General features: G+C 40.8%; 1 protein-coding gene across 1 annotated transcript in view; it reads right to left on the bottom strand.

Annotated features, from left to right (window-relative positions):
* Positions 1 to 20933, bottom strand: part of LOC110455047 — a 32812-nt gene that overhangs the window by 5918 nt on the left and 5961 nt on the right. The window contains exons 4-9 of the mRNA XM_021504993.1: positions 20486 to 20584; positions 17814 to 17984; positions 12249 to 12315; positions 10989 to 11124; positions 7003 to 7154; positions 2328 to 2420 (exon numbers count right to left, since the gene is read on the bottom strand). Coding sequence (XP_021360668.1) covers positions 2328 to 2420; positions 7003 to 7154; positions 10989 to 11124; positions 12249 to 12315; positions 17814 to 17984; positions 20486 to 20584 — 718 coding nt within the window. The remainder of the gene's footprint in view (positions 1 to 2327; positions 2421 to 7002; positions 7155 to 10988; positions 11125 to 12248; positions 12316 to 17813; positions 17985 to 20485; positions 20585 to 20933) is intronic.

Raw genomic sequence — 20933 nt, 5'->3', positions numbered from 1 at the left:
GTCGTAACGTGACATCATGCTACACGGTCATACCACGTCTCCGAGCGTCGTAACGTTACATTATACTACACGGTCATATCACGTCTCTGAGCGTCGTAACGTGACATCATACTACACGGTCATACCACGTCTACCAGCGACGTCACGTGATATCATACTACACTGACATACCACGTCTACGAACGTCGTAACGTCACATCATACTTCACGGTCATACCACGTCTCTGAACGTCGTTACGTCACATCATATAACACGGTCATACCAGGTCTCCGAGCGTCGTAACGTCACATCATATTACAATGTCATACCTCGTCTCTTAGATTCGTAACGTGACATCATGCTACAGTTTCATATCACGTCTCCGAGCGACGTTTCATGACATCATAATTAACGGTCATACCACGTCTCCGAGGGACGTAACGTGACATCATACTACACTGTCATTCCACGTCTCCGAGCGACGTAACGTGACATCATACTACATGGTCATACCACGTCTCCGAGCGACGTTACATGACTTCATAATTAACGGTCACACCACGTCTAAGAGCGTCGTAACGTGACATCATACTTCACTGACATACATCGTCTCCGAATGACGAAACGTGACATCATACTAAATTGTAATACCACGTCTCTAAGCGACGTAACGTGACATCATACTACATGGTCATACCATGTCTCCGAGCGTCGCAACGTGACATCATGCTAGTGCCATACCACGTGTCCGAGCGACGTAACGTGACATCATACTTCACTGACATACATCGTCTCCGAGCGTCGAAACATGACATCATACTAAACTGTCATACTACGTCTCCGAGCTTTGAAACATGACATCATACTACACGGTCATACCACGTCTCCGAGCGTCGTAACGTGACATCATACAACACGGTCATAACACGTCTCCGAGCGTCGTAACGTGACATCATTTTACACGGTCATACCACGTCTCCGAGCGTCGTAACGTCACATCATACAACACGGTCATACCAAGTCTCCCAGCGTCGTAACGTCACATCATACTACACGGTCATACCACGTCTCCGAACGTCGTAACGTCACATTATACTACACGGTCATACCACGTCTCCGAGCGTCGTAACGTCACATCATACAACACGGTCATACCACGTCTCCNCACGTCTCCGAGCGTCGTAACGTCACATTATACTACACGGTCATACCACGTCTCCGAGCGTCGTAACGTCACATCATACAACACGGTCATACCACGTATCCGAGCGTCGTAACGTGACATCATATTACACGGTCATACCACGTCTCCGAGCGTCGTAACGTCACATTATACTACACGGTCATACCACGTCTCCGAGCGTCGTAACGTGACATCATACTACACGGTCATACCACGTCTCCGAACGTCGCAACGTCACATCCTACTTCACGGTCATACTACGTCTCTGAGCGTCGTAACGTAACATCATACTACACGGTCATACCACGTCTCCGAACCTCGTAACGTCACATCATACAACACGGTCATACCACGTCTCCGAACGTCGCAACGTCACATCATACTTCACGGTCATACTACGTCTCTGAGCGTCGTAACGTGACATCATATTACACTGACACACCGCGTCTCCGAATGACGAAACGTGACATCATACTACAAGGTCATACCATGTCTCCGAGCGTCGTAACGTGACATCATATTACAATGTCATATCTCGTCTCTTAGATTCGTAATGTGACATCATGCTAAAGTGTCATACCACGTCTCCGAGCGACGTTTCATGACATCATACTACACTGTCATACCACGTCTCCGAGCGTCGTAACGTGACATCATACTTCACGGTCATACAATTGTACCATGTTTCCGAGTGACGTAACGTCACATTATGCTACACTGGCATACCACGTCTTAGAGCGAAGTTGCATGACATCATACTACAGTGTCATACCACGTCTCCGAGCGTCGTTACATGACATCATGCTACAATGTCATACCACGTCTCCGAGCGAAGTTACTTGGCATCATACTATAGTGTTATACCACGTCTCCGAGCGAAGTTACTTGGCATCATACTATAGTGTCATACCACGTCTCCGAGCGTCGTTACATGACATCATACTACACGGTCATACAACGTCTCCGAGTGACGTAACGTGAAATCGTACTACACTGACATACCACGTCTCCGAGTGACGTAACGTACTACACTGACATACCACGTCTCCGAGCGAAGTTACTTGGCATCATACTATAGTGACATGCCACGTCTCCAAGTGACGTATTGTGACACCATACTGTTGTCACATACCGTGACACCATATGCATACTGTTGTCACATACCGTATTCCCGGGCGATGTAGCGGACCATGGCGCCAGACTGACAAATAATATGTTCGTCAACTTCCAGTATTGGGAGCATGCCCTGTGGAGTACCTGAAATATATGAATTCAATAAATGAAAAAAACGCAGTAAAGCCATGTTATTAAGTCCATATCAGAGGAAATATACATCAGAGTTATAACTCTAGTGAAAATCCTGTCATCTGATTAGTCGAAACAATGTTTTTTTCATTTCACACTGTCACAATCGCTTTAACATTAAATGAATCGAAAGGTGCTTCCCAACGCCATAGGAACTAGTGTCAGTGTGTGTGACAGTGCGAAATAGTGACCGCGCCATGTTTTTTTCTCTCGGTATATAAAATTAAAACTGCATTCATTAGAGTGTGACGGTGCATAGGGTCACCTCTCGGATATCACTGTCACCCTCGGATTCACCCAGTGTGATTCCCTCGGGGTGACCCTGGGCAACGTCACACTCTAATGCGAGTAGTATTTATATAATAATTCTTTTTTTTTTAAAGTAAATAAATGATTATAATCATTAAAGAAAAATGTCAATAAAAAAAGATAGGTACAGAGGGCCTTATTGCTCACCTGTGTATATAAACATTCAAAATATTGTCATTAATAGTAACACTGCAACTGTAAGGGAGGGGAAGGGTGGGAGAGAGAGTAGGAAGGGAGGGAGAGGGAGGGCGAGTAGGAAGGAAGGGATGATAGTAGGAAGGGAGGTAGAGTAGAAGGAGAGGTGGGAGATTAGGAAGGGATAAGAGGGAGAGTAGGAAGGGAAGGGAGGGGAGTAGGGAAGGGAGTGGAGTAGGAAGGGAGGGGGAGGGAGAGTAGGAAGAGAGGGAGAGGGAGAGTAGGAAGGGAGGGGGAGGGAGAGTAGGAAGGGAGGGGGAGAGGGAGTAGGAAGGGAGAGGAGGGAGAGTAGGAAGGGAGTGAGTCTCTTTACTTAACTACTATTTGGTGTCCTAGTCATAACATTTTAATTAAAATGTAATCAATGTGTTAAAGGGTTAGGCCTCTTATTTTTTTTCATACAAAAAAGGAAATTTCTCTCTGCTTGAAGAAAGTAAGAAAAAGTGTGGCTCTCTTGGGAGCAGAGAGGCAAGTCCAAAGAAGGGTGAACATTGACGATTAATACTGTTACGAAGGTCTGCCAAGTTTCCATTTTTCTCTTTTGTTCCCCCACTTTACCACTGATACATGATTCATAGTTATTTTCTAAATGTAAATGTCACAAACTTATTATTTGTTACATAACAAGATACAACTAGATTTGATGCAGATCAAAACACGGGATTTCCAACAAGAAAATAATCAAAGATATGTTCTCGAACTGACGATCGCTTTTAAACGTTTCTCTTCGCTTCTCTTTGCTTCCCTTCTCTGACAAACTTATTTTGTAGCTTTCACTTGTTTATTGGCCTGCATCACTTACTGGTCACCGAAAAACAAACATTTAAACATACAATGAGTTAATTGTTCCTGGACATATTGAAGCTGACTATTATGCCTAGTAAGTTTGGAAGTTGTGCCTTGTTTGTGGATAAGGGCAATAAGACCACAGTAAGGAGACAGTCTCCACGTAGTTTGAATGTTCTGTACGGGTTATTGCCCTTTGAACGTGTGCTAGTCTACAGTAGCTGACTGAGTAGTGTGGGATTCCCAGAGTGCGAAATGACGTCAGAGAAGGAATGGATAAATATAGGCAGCCAATGGGCTTGGTTGTATACGAATGTAGTCCGTAAAATATAGTCCGTCTACTATGTACGCCAGGACGATTTATTGAAACTATCTTTGTGTCTATATCGGTTGGGTTTGCCACGCCAAAGAAAAGGTGATGTTTACCCACCGCAGGAGAGGTGTCAACTGTCCATACTTTTAAGATTGAGAGTGCGTAGTAATCGATGTAGTATAACCAGCGTGTATTCGATGTCTTGATATAAATCAAAGTACTGAGAGTACTGAAAGCACTTGACAATCGCACAAAAATAACAAAGTGGTATATCTTCGTCATTTTTGATGCTATGACCGTGAAACTTTGGAAATACCTTGAATACACCTTGCTCTGTTATATTTAAAAAAAAAACATCTCATTTTGAGATTTTCATTTTTGACCTATATTTGACCCCATGACGAGGCTTTGAACTTGAAATTCTCTGATAACATGTCACGGAAAAAAGTTAGCCCCGACTTAGCTCTACAAGAAGGATGAAGCGTACATGCAGTACAACGAAAGCTTTCGAAGGTATCGTCGTTCGGAAAACATTTTTAAAAAACTATTTTTTTAGATCTGTGACCTTGACCTTTGATATTACGATCATGAATTTGTTCGCATACCATGTGTTCCTTGTCCTCTAATACGTACTGAAATATAAACGTTGTATCTTTATTCGTACTTAAGTAAGAGTGTCCACAAGATCATTTGACCCCTGTGGCCTTGATTGTAGTTCAAGGTCAATGATATGTGTTATTTTTGTAGGCAAGGCTACATTCTATGGATGTACAAAATATTAACTCTGTATGTGTCTGAATGAAGGAGAAGAAGCATTTTTAGTAAATATTTTGAAAGTTTGAATTTTGGTGAGAAAATGAACATTTTTCAAAGTTGCATATCTTCGTCATTTTTGAAGCTATGATCATGAAACTTTGGGAATACTTTGAATAGACCTTGCTCTTTAATATTTTAACATAAAATTAAAAAAAATATGATTTTTATTTTTGACCTATATTTGACCCAATAACGAGGCTTAAAACTTGATATTCTCTGATAACATGTCATGTAAAAAAGTTAGCCCCGACTTAGCTCTACAAGAAGGATGAAGCGTACATGCAGTACAACGAAAGCTTTCGAAGGTATCGTCGTTCTAAAAATGTTTTAAAAAAATCGATTTTTAGATCTGTGACCTTGACCTTTGATATTACGATCATGAATTTGTTCACATACCATGTGTTCTTTGTCCTCTGTCACGTACTGAAATATGAACGTTGTATCTTTATTCGTACTTGAGATAGAGTGTCCACAGGATCATTTGACCCCTGTGGCCTTGAATGTAGGTCAAGGTCAATGATATGTGTTATTTTTGTAGGCAAGGCTACATACTATGGATGTACCAAATATCAACTATGTTTGTGTCTTAATGAAGGAGGAGAAGCGTTTTGAGGAAAATGCTGGAAATTTTGAATTTTGGCGGGAAAACGAATTTTTCAAAGTGGCATATCTTCGTCATTTTTGAAGCTACGACTTTGAAATTTTTTACGTATTCCTCTATTATAACATGCCCTTTAAGATGAAGTAAAAATATAACTCATTTTGTGATTTTTATTTTTGACCTATATTTGACCCCATAGCGAGGCTTTTAACTTGACATATTCTCTGAAAACATGTCATGGGGAAAAGTTAGCCCCGACCAAGATCTACAAGATCCACATAACGTTCATGATGCACAACGAACGCTTAGGAAGTTATGGTCGTTCTAAAAATGTTTTAAAAAACTGATTTTTAGATCTGTGACCTTGACCGTTGAGAAAACGATCATGATTTTTGTTCGAAAAACTAGAGTTTGTTGTCCTCTATCATGTTATGAAATATGAACGTTCCATCTTTGTTCGTTCTTGAGATAAAGTGGCCACAAGATTTCTGGAAATAAGAATAATAATAAGAATAATAATAAGAAAAAACATAACAATAACAATAGGTATTTCCATCCGAAATGGAAATCCCTAATTAAGAGCGCGTAAATTATAGAATAAAGGCGTGAAATATTTATCATAGCATCTCACGAGGAGTACATCACAAAACGCATACGACCAGTAACATAAAATACATCACACAACAAGTTACATGAAATACATCAGAGGACAGGTTATAACAAAAACATCTTACAGATCAGTCTACAATTCCATTGGTACATTGTAACAAGAAATATAAATGTTTCTATTAATGAATATAACATCATCAATATTCTAAGATATAAACATTAACGCAAGCGAATATTTATGATGCTATTCAAAATGAGTAATATGTATTTAAGTTCTTATTCAAATATTTAATTATTCAGTATTTAAAATGCAACCGATATAAACGACAGTCCGGAAATATACTCACGTGCGATAGAGTCAGCTGACACGTCTGTTATCTAATAAACACTGTCATTATTTAGGTTTGGGGAATAACCACTATAATACATATATGATTTTCTTCAGTTACTTCATTTTTAGCAAAAAAATGACATTACTGTCGTGCTTTAATCGGATTGAATTCCCTTATTATCTCACTTGGACCATTACCATCGCAGTCAATTCTTAGTGTCTCAGTATGTCCCTTACAGACTGGCTTTATCACTCATTTAAACTGCACGCAGATCTGTAACGAACTTGAATCAACCTACTAACAACAGTGGTGTAACGTTAATAGACACCGCGCGCCATACTAACGGAGATGTAATGACAGCAAATAGCTAGAGCGAGTCGAATGATATTTTAATAATATAATAAGGTTCAAATCTGCAATATATTGACACATAACTTGATAAATAAAAATGCATCAGATCATGATAGACTTAGTTCCAGATAAGGTGACACATATCTATATACACATGTACATATCAAGGAACACACACGTGTGTTGTGAAAGAATCTCATTGACTGCATAACCAATACTCACTCTCTTTCTGTAACGCCCATTCCTCGGGCTTCAGTCGGACATCTTCAAATGGCTGCTTTGCTACACACAAAGCCAATCTTGTTAACTCGGCCCGGCCAGCACTCTCAAAATATGTTACCTTGTACTTCGGCATGGTGGATGGTGGGCGACGTCTTCAGTGATGGACTGTATGTGTGTGTAGGCCCTATGACGCAGGTGGGCGGGGTTCAATGTACGAAACGCTCGACTGCCTCGTCGTTCTCCACATTAAGGTATTACATGCATGACTTTGTCAGTGTATATAGTATGTGATGGGCTCATAAACTCTGCTGTGGCTATAACATAAATGATTGGCCTCTGTTGCTGTTTCTTCTTTCTACATTGTTACACAATTTGATGAACGTATTTCCTGTTTTATCTTGAATGTTTTGATCATATCTTTGCCCATATCGAACTTCAGTTCCGTTTTCGTCAGTTTGACTTACTTATATGTATACTATCTTTCCATTTGCATTCTAAAACAAAGCATTTGTCAGTTAATCGCGCACTCACATTAAACAATTCAAAAAATTTGCTTGTGTAATTTATTAAATTGCAAGTCGCAAAAATGGAAGCATCGTTTAATTTGGACTTATTAATACTGTAGCCCAAAAGCGACAGTAAGATATCATTTTTTTGAGTCAATTAGTCGGAAACTAATATTGTTATCATATCGGAATACTATGTTCTGTCTTAATAAGGTAAACAAAAGCCAATATCTTCAATTTCGGAACGCTCTTAAGGCATACATGAACAGCAAGCTTAATATAATTTTAAAATATTTTTGGCCTAGCTGTATTTCTTTTTTTCTCTTTGTTCGTGCTTTAATGTAGATAAACGGCACTGCATACAAATCATTTCCAATTAGTTTAAGTTTAATTAAGATAACAACTGGACTATAACACTAAACCATCATTGTGACTGACAGCAGGAGAAATGCAGTTCAACGAGAGGTACTAGTGATTTATAGTGGTCCAGTAATTGCTATAGGGATGAGTCGAGATGAAGTCTGTCCTGTTGGTGGTCAGACTTAGCGGTTCTTTACACTCAAAGAACAGATGACTCTCTCGTCCACTTCAGTGGGATTAAGTTAAATGTCGTTACAAAGAACATGTATGTATCTGCACAACCTGTTTGAACTGGTCGACACTTCATATATCTCGACTCTCCATGTGTGTTCCTACGTGATGCTAAATAAACAGACATCAGCGGTGACGGTTTAGACGATACTCCTTTCACTATACACTTGATACGCTGTCCTCCAGCGTTCAAGGATGATGAGGGAATCCGTCTTTGGATTGCATATCCTCAATTTCTCTGTCGCATATCCCCTGCAGGTTTAGGTAAAGAATAGACGTGTTGTATCCCACTGCATGTCATAAGAAGCGGCAAATATGGGCTCCCTTGCAGAATTGGGGATTTTCTTCTTAGTGTCTTCTGCTAAGGTGACATTGAAAAATTCAAAATTGGTCTGCCGATCCCACTGTTACGCTTGAGATCTACATCTGTATATTTGTTCTTTATCCATTTGCTGTTCTTTCTCTTCAGTGTTCTATCCTTATACCACCCTCTTTATATGACCTTACATTTTGTAGCTGTCGCGCATACGTCATCCTCGACACTCCAGTGGGTACGCTAAATTTTGCTCCCTGCAACCCTGGGATATTTCATAAAATTGAAGCCACAAAGAGAGCCGTTTGATTGGTCTCAGGTAAAAAAAAAACACCTGATCAATTGCTAGGCTGATACCTGTCCTTTAACGATCACAACGGGGCAACACCCAATCTGATTAAAATCATATGTTACATTGCTTCGTTAACTTCGTACTACGCCTGAACATCTGAATGCGCGCGGTCAGGGTCACGTTCAAGTGACCTTCAGATGAACCAATCAGAGGCGCGCTGGCAAAAGATGCCAGCGAATCGGAATATCATTCTGGATACATAAAAAGCGATTGGGATACCAATTCTACATTGGATGAATACTTCTACATTAAACATTTTAGAGCATAGACTCAATTTTAAACCCGTTACTGAACTTTTAAATCAACCCTTAAACTGCATTGCTTGCTCACTGCCTGAGATACAATCTATGTGATACTGAATTTCACCCATGATAGCTTGACCAACCCGGCGTTTTTACATCTCTCAGTCTCATTGATGAACTTTTAACTGTAATTATATTGTGTTTTACCGTGCCCTTACTGACTTTTTATCTTCCGTACCGATTCTCTCTGAACACATTTTACCAAATATTGCCACTTTTATTGGAGCGGGATCTCGCTAGATCTGACGGCATCTTTTCAAGATGGCGGCCCCCATCAATAACAATGCATTTGTCACCACCTCGAAGGAGAACGCCCATACATCAGCTCAAACAGACATAGTAACGCGTTGTAACACCACACGTCGTAACTACACACTCAATTGTAAAACGGCCCTACAAAACAAAAGAAAAGGATGTGACAGACCATTCATAAATATCATCCCAAAAGATGGAGGCCAACAACTAAAGATTGATTGCAAGACAGGCTGCTATGAACTCTTGAAGGAGGAGATAATTAAGGCTACCAAGTCAAAAAGATATGCGAACGCTATAACATAGTCCTCACCCATGAAGAAATCACTGACCAAGTTGGAAACAACCCGGAACATATATCCGTTCTTACAATAGACTCAACTCAGGTGTTTCAGGAAAGCGCCAAAAATTTACAATATATATGTATCACACCCAATCTTCCCTACTAATTAATGGTAGACATGTTGCCCTTTTCCAGGAAGACATCCTACCAGACATTCTACATGTAATTCATTCCCACTCTAGCATGGATGGTCTAGACAGAAGGATGGCAGATCTTATTGATAGATGTATGAAGAAAAGTGTAGATGCACCGGATGCCTGCACCAGTATGCTACAGATAGAAGATAGGATCTTACATGATACTCTACCTTCTCAGATAGATCAGACCGAACCATCTCTAGCGGAGAATATGGATACGTGTATCCACTGCAATGTTTATGTAGCCTCCGAGGGCATTGAATGCGACATCTGTCATCATTGATATCATTACTCCTGCGAGCACCTAGACACTGACTTGTCAGAATTCTATAGTGGCAACCCACGCTACAGCTGTCTATCGTGTAGACATCTTTCCTTCTTAGATATTTCACTTACCCCCCCACCCCAGCCACAGATCAACACTTCCATCCTTCAACAAGAATGTGAGGACCTTCGTTATGATGAAGTCCCCTTTGACACAGCAGAAGTCCATGGCGACCATGGGCATATAACCACAGGAAATGGAATTTCGGCTTCAAACCCTGCTGTTTTGGATAATTCCAACACATCTTAAAGATGGATACGAGGCCTGTGTGCAACCAAAGTGTGTTGCTGTGGATTTACAACAACACAGCCTGTCTATACATACTGATATTACCACTCACGACAAACAGAACTCCCCATGCATTGTCTCTGACCTCATTGGAAATAGTCAGAATATAAGACCTCCTGCCCGGAAAAAAAATGAATGATCCAAAACCAGAGAGAAAGAAGAAGGCAAACAAAGGAATAAGTAACAACCAAGCAGACCTGCAGGAACAGCTTGAACACTCTGGAAGTGTTATCATCTTCTTGGAAAGGAAAATAAACAAGCTTGAACAAACCAACAACTTGCTACAACATCAAGTACTCCAACCAGAAATACTAAGTGACCGCCGAACACATGTACCATCATACTAATCTGGACAACATCATGAATTAGACACCATTCATGACAAGCTTCGTGTCATGGAGATCAACATGAAGATTCTCCAAGTAGAAAACATGCAAAGGAACCTACAAATGCAGCAGCAACAGTTCCAACAGGTCATGCCCAGTGCTACCATACCTCCTGGCTTCATGATCCAGTTAGCCCCTAACGGCCTTCCAGTGATGCAACCCACTACTCTACCATTTCCTCCACCACCTACACAACCGTTTCACCTACAACCTTGCCAGCAACAGCCGCAGTCAGAAGACCTGAGGAACCAAGGATTTCAGACTCCAACACAGTTTTGTCAACCACATACAAACAACCAACATGCAGGGTATCATGGTGCGACAACTCTGGACAAAAAGGACAAACTTAAGGCCTTCAATGACCAAAGACCCAGTACTGCTAGCAATGCTCCAGCATATGACAGAACATGGGGACCATGGAGGAAACCACAAGAACCCAGAGTGAGATTCGCGCAACAATCTAACGACTATGGCCCTAAGAATCTCCCAAGTCTGCTAGACCTGGCTGAAGGGAACCCCCTGAAAATGTCTGATAACCCCCCAAACAAAAGGAAACTGGACCTACTGAATAGTGCCCCAGCTATGCACTCCATGCCGCACAAACAGAAGTTTAGTACACCTAAAGTGGACAGAAATGGCCTGTCTATCAGGAAGCTCCATGGCGCAGTTCCTGCCCCAAACCAAAGTGAGATAACAAGCCCTGATCACTCCATCTCATCAGACATAGAGAACACCAAGGAGCAGATAACTAAGGAACATCAAAATGGACAACTGTCTTTTTTGTCCCACGGCGAGTTTCGGAGCAAAGAGGACGGAACCCGTCGACAACACTCGCGAGCCCATTAAAGTAGCTACCCTTAATGTGAAAAACGTCAAGGGTAACAGGACCTATGTTGAGGAACTCCTTCAAAACGATGATGTAGTGTGCCTGCAAGATCTTGATGATGATTGACCTTTCTTATAAACATGAAATATTCGGAAAATCTGTTGATACCAACAGCCCAATACCCCCCCCCCCCCCCCCTACAAGTACCTCGTGGATATAGAGGCACTGCCATACTCTACAGGAATTATTGGGACATGAAAACAACGAAACATCCAGATGGTGGTGACAGAATAACAGTTATTGAACTGGATACAGATCCCAAAATGTGTATTATTAATGCCTACCTTCCCCCAAGGGGAAATAACTCCAGAGCAGACTACATTGAAATACTTGATGAGGTGCGTGAAGTCGTACTTAAGTTTACTGGAACGCACGCAGTACTACTCTGTGGAGACATGAACTCCTCACTACGGAGAACCCGAGAAATGACCGAGATATAGTTCTGGAACAGTTCTGCAAGGACAACCAACTGTACAACAAGCAGGATTGGACACCCACATTCAGGCGTGCAAGTGGAGAAAATACCGCAGAAATAGATTATATTCTCATGAACAAAAAGGCTTACGCACTACTCCTGGATCAACAGGTTGGCCTTGCCGACCATAGGAATACTTCAGACCACACAAGTATCTCTGCAACAATAAATATCAACTTCCATACCAAAGATCAACAGCATCCTACCAGCTCAACACCAGCATAGCATAAATGCGATCAACATAGGTATAAGGCAGAAGTCAAACAGGGCCTTGGACCCAACTCAAATAGACTCTACAGAATCCTTGGATGTTGCTATAAACCATCTAACTGAAACCCTACAACATGCGGTGCGAATAAGTATTCCGGGGCACAGCGGAGAAAATGGTAGCAAGAAGAAACGCAAGAAAAGACCACCTGACCCTCGAAAACTAGCAAGAAGGCATGGTTGACATGGAGACTACATGGTCGCCCCTCCAGCAGACAACACCCTGCAAATATAGCAATGCGGCAAGCAAAGCAATCTCTTAGAAAGATCCAGAGGAAACAGGCTTGTGATAAGCAAATAGAAAAAGTCACCAACATCATGGCTTCAAAAGGAGACCTAAAGACCTTCAACAAATTGGTTAAGCTCCAACGGTCCACATGCACACACAGTACAACCCAGCTTATGGTGGATGGGAGGATGCTTAGTAATTCAGACGAGATCAAAGATGGATGGGCCGATTATTTCCAAACTCTAGCTCTTCCATTGAAAGATGACCTTTTCCATGATGATTACCTGAGGGATATCCAACTTGACAACGGGATCATTAAATCTATATGCATGGCAGATGGACTCGACATCAGACCAGCTAGTATAGTTGAGATCAAAGCAGCAGTCTCCAAGCTACACAACAACAAGGCCCCTGATGCATATGGCATGACCTGTGAACATCTCAAGATGACGGGAAATAGGATTCTGGATAACCTGAAGGCTATTATAAACGCCATATTGCAGCAGAAAGAGTTACCAGAAAACCTCAAACTCGGCCTGCTAACCCCTGTACACAAGAAAGGTCCAACAGATGTACCAGGGAATTATAGAGGAATCACTGTTACTCCTATACTACTAAAGATACTAGAACATGTACTAAAGAGCAGACATGAAACGATCCTTCTGAGAACGCAGTCCCAACTCCATCGGGCTTCACAAAAGGAACCTCATCAGCAAAATCAGCCCTAATTATTACAGAATGCCACCTAGAAGCCAAATCAAACAAGACGAAACTATTACTCACGACCTTAGATACACAGAAGGCGTTCGATGTGGTAAATTATGAAATCCTCCTCCACCAACTGTTCTTCGATGGTATACAAGGCCCAGACTGGATCCTTCTACATAACTTCTATGAGAATATGACATCCAGAGTAAAATGACAAGGAACACTCTCTAAGGAAATCAATCTACTGCAAGGTGTTAGACAAGGAGGAGTCCTCTCAACGGAGCATTATAAGCGCTACAATAACCCCCTACTCCTACAACTAGAGGGAAAATGTCAGGGTGCCACTGTCGGAAACATACACATCCCGCACGTCACCTGTGCTGATGATCTTGCCCTTCTCTCCCACTCGGATGCATAAATGAGACAAATGGTCGACACCGTTGGGCAATTCAGCAATAGTAGCCGGTATCGGATAAATCCCTCGAAAAGCTCTATCCTCCAGTACAACTCTAATCAGGACATAAACCTGCCTGTCCTCCAAAGCAAGGAAATACAACTAGGCAAAACAATAGTCCATCTCGTCATATTAAGATCCACTGAAAGAAAATCTAGTGTGCAGGAAAAGATTGAAAGGGAAGGAAAACCGTCTACTCCCTCATGGGAGCAGGTCTGCATAGCAAGACTGGACTAAGCCAAACCTCAAAGGGATACATCTGGTCAGTTTATGTCATTCCCAGAATACTGTATGGCCTGGAGACGCAGCTCCTCACCAAGTTCAACCTGGAAAGCCTCGAGAGATTTCATAGGAAGTATCTACGTCAAATGCAGCACCTACCAGACAGAACACCCTCCGTGGCTGTTCTCGGCCTCGTCGGTATCCTGCCTACCACCACTGTCATCCATAAAAACCTGCTCAACCTTTTTCACTGTGTCCTGTCTAAACCAAACTCCATCGAATACAGGATTGCTGTGCGGCAATTTGCTGTAAAGTCAGCTGAAGAACCAAGCATCTTCTTAGAGATCCGGCGACTACTGCAATTCTACAACTTGCCAAACAGCATACCATCTGCTCCTTAACCCCCCGAATAAATATGAATGGAGACGCATCCTCAATGCGGCCATAAACGGGAAAGTGGAAGCTTACTGGAGAGACGAGGTAAAAGAGAAACCTTCTCTGAAATATCTAAACCCGGATGCACGGAAAGTTGGATTACCCCACCATCTATACTCAATGACAAATCCAATAAAAAGGGGCGTACAAAGAGCAGATTTAAAAGCCAGGATTCTAACTGGAACGTACATTCTGCAGTCAAACCGAGCCAGATTCAACCAATTTGAGATCGACCCCACCTGTAAACTCTGCGACTCCAAACCTGAATCAAGATGCCATTTCATAGCTGAATGCTGCAGACTGGAGGATATTAGACTCAGATGCAAAAGAAAACTCATCGAGATCCCTGGATTGACAAAACAGTATCTACTGGAAGATCCTGAGAGCTTCACTCAACTTATCCTCGACTGTTCTCGCCATCTCACTAATCAACAGATGCATCATAAACGCAGAGAAGAAATAGTCCGCAGGATCGAACTCTGCTCAAGGGAGTTCCTTACCAACATACATCTGAAGAGAATACGTTACCTATCTGCACTCAATCTTTGAGCAATCAATGATGTTCCCCCTTTCCCATTGACATTAGTATATACAGATTACCACTACTCATGAATGGACTGAGTTTCATGGTGGGCTGATGATGGGGACACATGTAAATACGTCCATTTGTATATAGCCCCAGTGTGAATGCCCTGTGCTACAGTGTTTTATATTCTGAAGGACCTCGCCAATCCAACTAACTCACCAAGGACCTACTTGGGTGCTCATCCAAATAATCGGAGGAATCTGAAGACTGAACTGAATTGAAACTATGGCGGCGGGAACTGGGCTTCTACGACGTCAATGAAAACGTACCCATTGAGTAATAATTGCGTAGGCAACACCACCATACAGTCTTCTTCTCTAATAAAGGTTTGATTATCTTTTTCTGTTCGGGTTTCAGACGATCAATCTCAAATAACTTCAGAACTTTCGCATCATTCTCATCAATGTCCGCCATATTTGTTACAACTCCGAGCACCCTTTTGAAAGAGGGTCTCTGATTGGTCAAAATTTCATGAGTATTTATAAATATAAAGGTCACCTGAACGTGACCCTGACCGTGGCACGCTCAGATGTTTAGGCGTAGTACGAAGTTAACAAGCCATGTAACATATGATTTTAATCAGATTGGGGCGACACCCGACTTCAAAGCCTGTCAATTTTTACCATTAAGTGACCGCGGGATTCTTTTGATGTACATCGAAGAATTGAACTAGTCTTCTAGTCTCGTCAACAAGGTGGCGCATACCGAGCCTTCAATAGTGCTATGATATATTCAAGGGATGCAGAGAGCGTAGGTGAACCCAAACCTAACAAACCAACAAGACTTGTGGCCTCTGGTATTAGTAGGTGATCTGGGTTGTCGACTGCTTTAGCTCCGAACTTTCAGTCACAATTTATGTGTTATTGTTTATCCAACGCAATGTGAAGAAGACAGTATTCTGCAGATGTATCTGTTCAAGTTTATTAAGATGTTTTATGTTTTATTTTTCAGGTTGGTAGATATAGTTTGTATATGAGTTTTTATTGTACAAGCAGTAACTTGTAAATGTACACTAGTTATCACGACTTCAGTACGATATGTAGTCATCACGACTTCAGTACGATATGTACAGTTATCACGACTTCAGTACGATATGTACTCTGTCACATCCAGCGAATGACAAATGACAGTAAAGCGTGGACACATTTGGGAATTTTAAAATGTACGAGACGACAATCGAATCGAAAAGTCGATTCGCCTATATTTAAGGGTATTTACAGCAATGTGCAAACAGAAAAACGAGATGACAATCTATGACATAAGAACAGATGGAGAAAAAAACCCCAATAACCTCTACCCTGAGAGAGCTTATCATATAAGAGTAAAGAAGACCTTAAATTGTACATACAACATTTAATTAAGTGAGAGTGTAATCCGCGGTACGATGCACTTTCTTGACATTGTTTAGATGATAAAACCATACAAGTAATGGTCTATGCAATACAGGGACTAACAGTTCAACTAAGTCTCGCACCATTTGCACCAGAAGTTAGACGTAGCATGCAATTGCTCAAAAAGATATGATATGATTGTCATAGAACTTTATGTCAAAAAGCAAACATGGATATTGCAATGAGCACTGAAGAGAGTAAGGAAACACATCTACCCTCACAGAGTTCATCATGAAAGTGGTAGAGAAGATCTTCACTTCAGCACCCTAAATTCTACATACAGCCTTAAATTCACACGTGAGGAAGGACACGACGTCACGATGTACTTATTTGATACCGTTCTTGCATACACGTATTGGACTGTTACTGGACACTCGTGGTCTAATACTTGAACTTAATCATACACCCATTTCGCCAGAAGTTCGACGTAGCTTGTAAATTGCTTAAAAGATATGATACGATTGTCATAGAACAACACGTCAAAAAAGCAAAAACATAAATAGATTCACGAGGCATTGAAAACACGTGGATATCGCAAACGAAAGCTCATTTGTCAATACTTCCCGATATAAAAACTGCTATTTGAAACCTTTTAGCGGATTATCGCGACTATGGCATAACAAAAGCAATCCCATATCACAATACACTCCAAACATCCCAAGGATCAAATACTTAAAAATAAGTTACAGACTGCTTGAATAAAATTAGATAAAAAAAAACGATGCAACGTATATCTGAGAGACTGGGAGGCGAAAATATGACCAAGTTACTGAACACCAAAAAGACACGGAAACATATTAATCAGGTCAGAAAAAGTAGTATGTATCGGCACTGATAGATCAGGCGACACACCAAACTCCTGTATTTGACCGAGGTGGGACTGTTACAATTGGCAGTAATCGCTACCCAGAGTTGTCGATCCTTACACTCACTAAGTGTTGGAACGACAACTTTAGATAGAGCTCGCAATTGGCAGGTAAAGGAAGGCTACTTGATACGAAGTACTAAACAAAGCTGGTAAATCGATCGTCATCTTATATCTGGTTTACACAACCAAATGTAAGTTAATGTTTCGACTGACACTGCAATTATCTAGAGTGTCCATATCTCGTCTCACACATGAACTCAAATATGATATAAGACAACAGTTAGCACTCAATTGATACACTTGCTCCAAAGCAATCAACTGTAAATAAAATTTACAAAGACACAACACTTAACATATTCAATAGCCATTTATAAATAAAGCTGATGAAGAAATCAAACAACAATGATCTAGAGAGGTATGCACACATGAAATGTCATTTAAGTGGTCTCAAGTCAATAAAGTTATATATACAACGACATCGTGACATTCAGTTCATTTCTTCACAGGTTGGCTTGCCAGCCATTTCTTGATGCCCTTGTTTTCAGACACTCGTTTGGCGTGCGCTTGTAGATTTTTATTTTCACGATAACACTTGGTTGAGTCCTCGCCAAACATGCTCGGCATGGTCTTAAACAAGCTGAACACTGCTAGATCGGCAATCGTCATCTGTAGGAACACAATTAACAAACCATTACTCACGTATTACAAACACACAATTGAAGTGTTTTTCCTTATTAACATGCAGATTTTGCAAGTGATGGCAAATGCATGGTTACATGTACACTACCAGATTATATGTTTGTGATGAACGACTTCGAAAGAGATTAAATCAAAAACTGAAAACTGCAATCCATTTCGTGTCCTTATGAAATATTTTACCTTGTGTGCTGATGATTTGGTATATTTTGTCCTATATCGTATCGACGATGTGATTAAGATGTTTCCTGTGTGTATTGACGCTGTTGTATATTTTATCATGCGTTGACGCTGTGGTATGTTTTGCCCGATTGTGTTAACACGGTGGTATATTTTATCCGTGTTGACGGTTTGGTATATTTCATCCTGTGTTGACGCTGTGGTAGAATGTATCGTGTGTTTACGCTGTGGTATATTTTATCAGGTGTTGACGCTGTGGTATATTTTATTATGTGTTGACACGGTGGTATATTTTGTCCGTTTGTGTTGACACGGTGGTATATTTTATCATGTGTTGACGCTGTGGTAGAGATTATCATGTGTTGACGCTGTGGTATACTTTATCATGTGTTGATGCTGTGGTATATTGTATCCTATGTAGACGCTGTGGTATATTTGATCCTGTGTTGACGGTTTGGTATATTTTATCATGTGTTGACGCTGTGGTAGTGTTTATCATGTGTTGACGCTGTGGTATACTTTATCATGTGTTGATGCTGTGGTATATTGTATCTTATGTAGACGCTGTAGTATATTTTATCCGGTGTTGACGGTTTGGTATATTGTATCATCTGTTGACGCTGTGGTATCTCTTATCCTGTGTTGACGGTGTGGTATTTTTTTTCATGTGTTGACGCTGTGGTATATTTTATCCTGGGTTGACGCTGTGGTATACTTATCCTGTGTGGACCCTGTTGTATATTTTATCCTGTGTTGACGCTGTGGCATATTTTATCATGTGTTGACGCTGTGGTATATTTTATCATGTGTTAACGCTGTTGTATATTTTATCCTGTGTTTACGCTGTGGTATACTTATCCTGTGTGGACGCTGTGGGATTTTTTATCCTGTGTTGACGCTGTGGTATATTTTATCCTGGATTGACGCTGTGGTATATTTTATCCTGTGTGGACGCTGTGGTATACTTATTCTGTGTTGACGCTGTGGTATATTTTATCCTGGATTGACGCTGTGGTATATTTTATCCTGTGTTGACCCTGTGGTATTCTTATCCTGTGTGGACGATGTGGTATATTTTATCCTGTGTTGACGCTGTGGTATATTTTACCCTGTGTTGACGTTGTGGTATATTTTATCATGTGTTAACACTGTGGTATATTTTATCATGTGTTAACGCTGTGGTATATTTTATCCTGGGTTGACGCTGTGGTATACTTATCCTGTGTTGACGCTGTGGTATATTTTACCCTGTGTTGACGTTGTGGTATATTTTATCATGTGTTAGCGCTGTGGTATATTTTATCATGTGTTAACGCTGTGGTATATTTTATCCTGGGTTGACGCTGTGGTATACTTATCCTGTGTGGACGCTGTGGGATTTTTTATCCTGTGTTGACGCTGTGGTATATTTTACCCTGTGTTGACGTTGTGGTATATTTTATCATGTGTTAACACTGTGGTATATTTTATCATGTGTTAACGCTGTTGTATATTTTATCCTGTGTTTACGCTGTGGTATACTTATCCTGTGTGGACCCTGTTGTATATTTTATCCTGTGTTGACGCTGTGGAATATTTTATCCTGTGTTGACGCTGTGGTATACTTATCCTGTGTTGACGCTGTTGTATATTTTATCCTGTGGTGACGCTGTGGTATACTTATCCTGTGTGGACCCTGTTGTATATTTTATCCTGTGTTGACGCTGTGGAATACTTATCCTGTGTGGACGCTGTAGCACTCTTGGGATTTTGTGCTTGTGTTGGCTCTGCAATATTTGTCCCTGTGCGTTGATGTGTTGACGCTGTGGTAGTGTTTATCATGTGTTGGCGCTGTGGTATACTTTATCATGTGTTGATGCTGTGGTATATTGTATCCTATGTAGACGCTGTGGTATATTTGATCCTGTGTTGACGGTTTGGTATAATTTATCATGTGTTGACGCTGTGGTAGTGTTTATCATGTGTTGACGCTGTGGTATACTTTATCATGTCTTGACGCTGTGGTAGAGATTATCATGTGTTGACGCTGTGGTATACTTATCCTGTGTGGACGCTGTAGCACTCTTGGGATTTTGTGCTTGTGTTGACTCTGCAATATTTGTCCCTGTGCGTTGATGCTGTGGTATATTTTTATGTCTTGTTGTGTTGATGGTGTAGTGTTATGCAGTATACTCGATACTCGGTCGACTTTTGTAACATTTTCTCATTAAATATTGTGATTTGACCTGCTTAGCTGAAACTTACATAAAAAACAATTCGTCGTCGATAAAAAAATATTACAAAGCTCTTACATCACTGCCGACGATCCAGTCCTTTCCTCCAATCATGTCCTCAAAGTTCTTTACAAATTTTGGGACTACGGTTTTTCCAAGTTCGGCCTTCAGTTCATCCTACGAATGAGAATTACGTAAAAACATAAATACTTAGATAATGAATCAATGCAAATCATTGTGTACACGTAGACGTTTATTATGAAAGAATTCCGATCAAAAGGACAGCTTATATTACTCAATTTAGTTGTATCTAAACAGGTTGGAAATTTCATCAAAATTGAATTTCTACAGCAATTTCCACTGAGTACGATATCAATACTCTGGTATATGTAGTAGTGTATCGACTTAAACAAAGTATTATATACTTTCAGGAAAGTATTACTGTGTACAGTAAGCTATACTATATTGAGTTCAGTTAGGGAGTAAAATGTTGACCAGAGAGCTATTAGATCAAGGAGAAAGTATG

The sequence above is a fragment of the Mizuhopecten yessoensis genome, unplaced genomic scaffold (genome assembly GCF_002113885.1).
Source record: "Mizuhopecten yessoensis strain PY_sf001 unplaced genomic scaffold, ASM211388v2 scaffold103, whole genome shotgun sequence".
Classification (NCBI taxonomy): Eukaryota; Metazoa; Mollusca; class Bivalvia; order Pectinida; family Pectinidae; genus Mizuhopecten; species Mizuhopecten yessoensis.
This window is presented reverse-complemented; position numbering and strand designations above follow the sequence as displayed.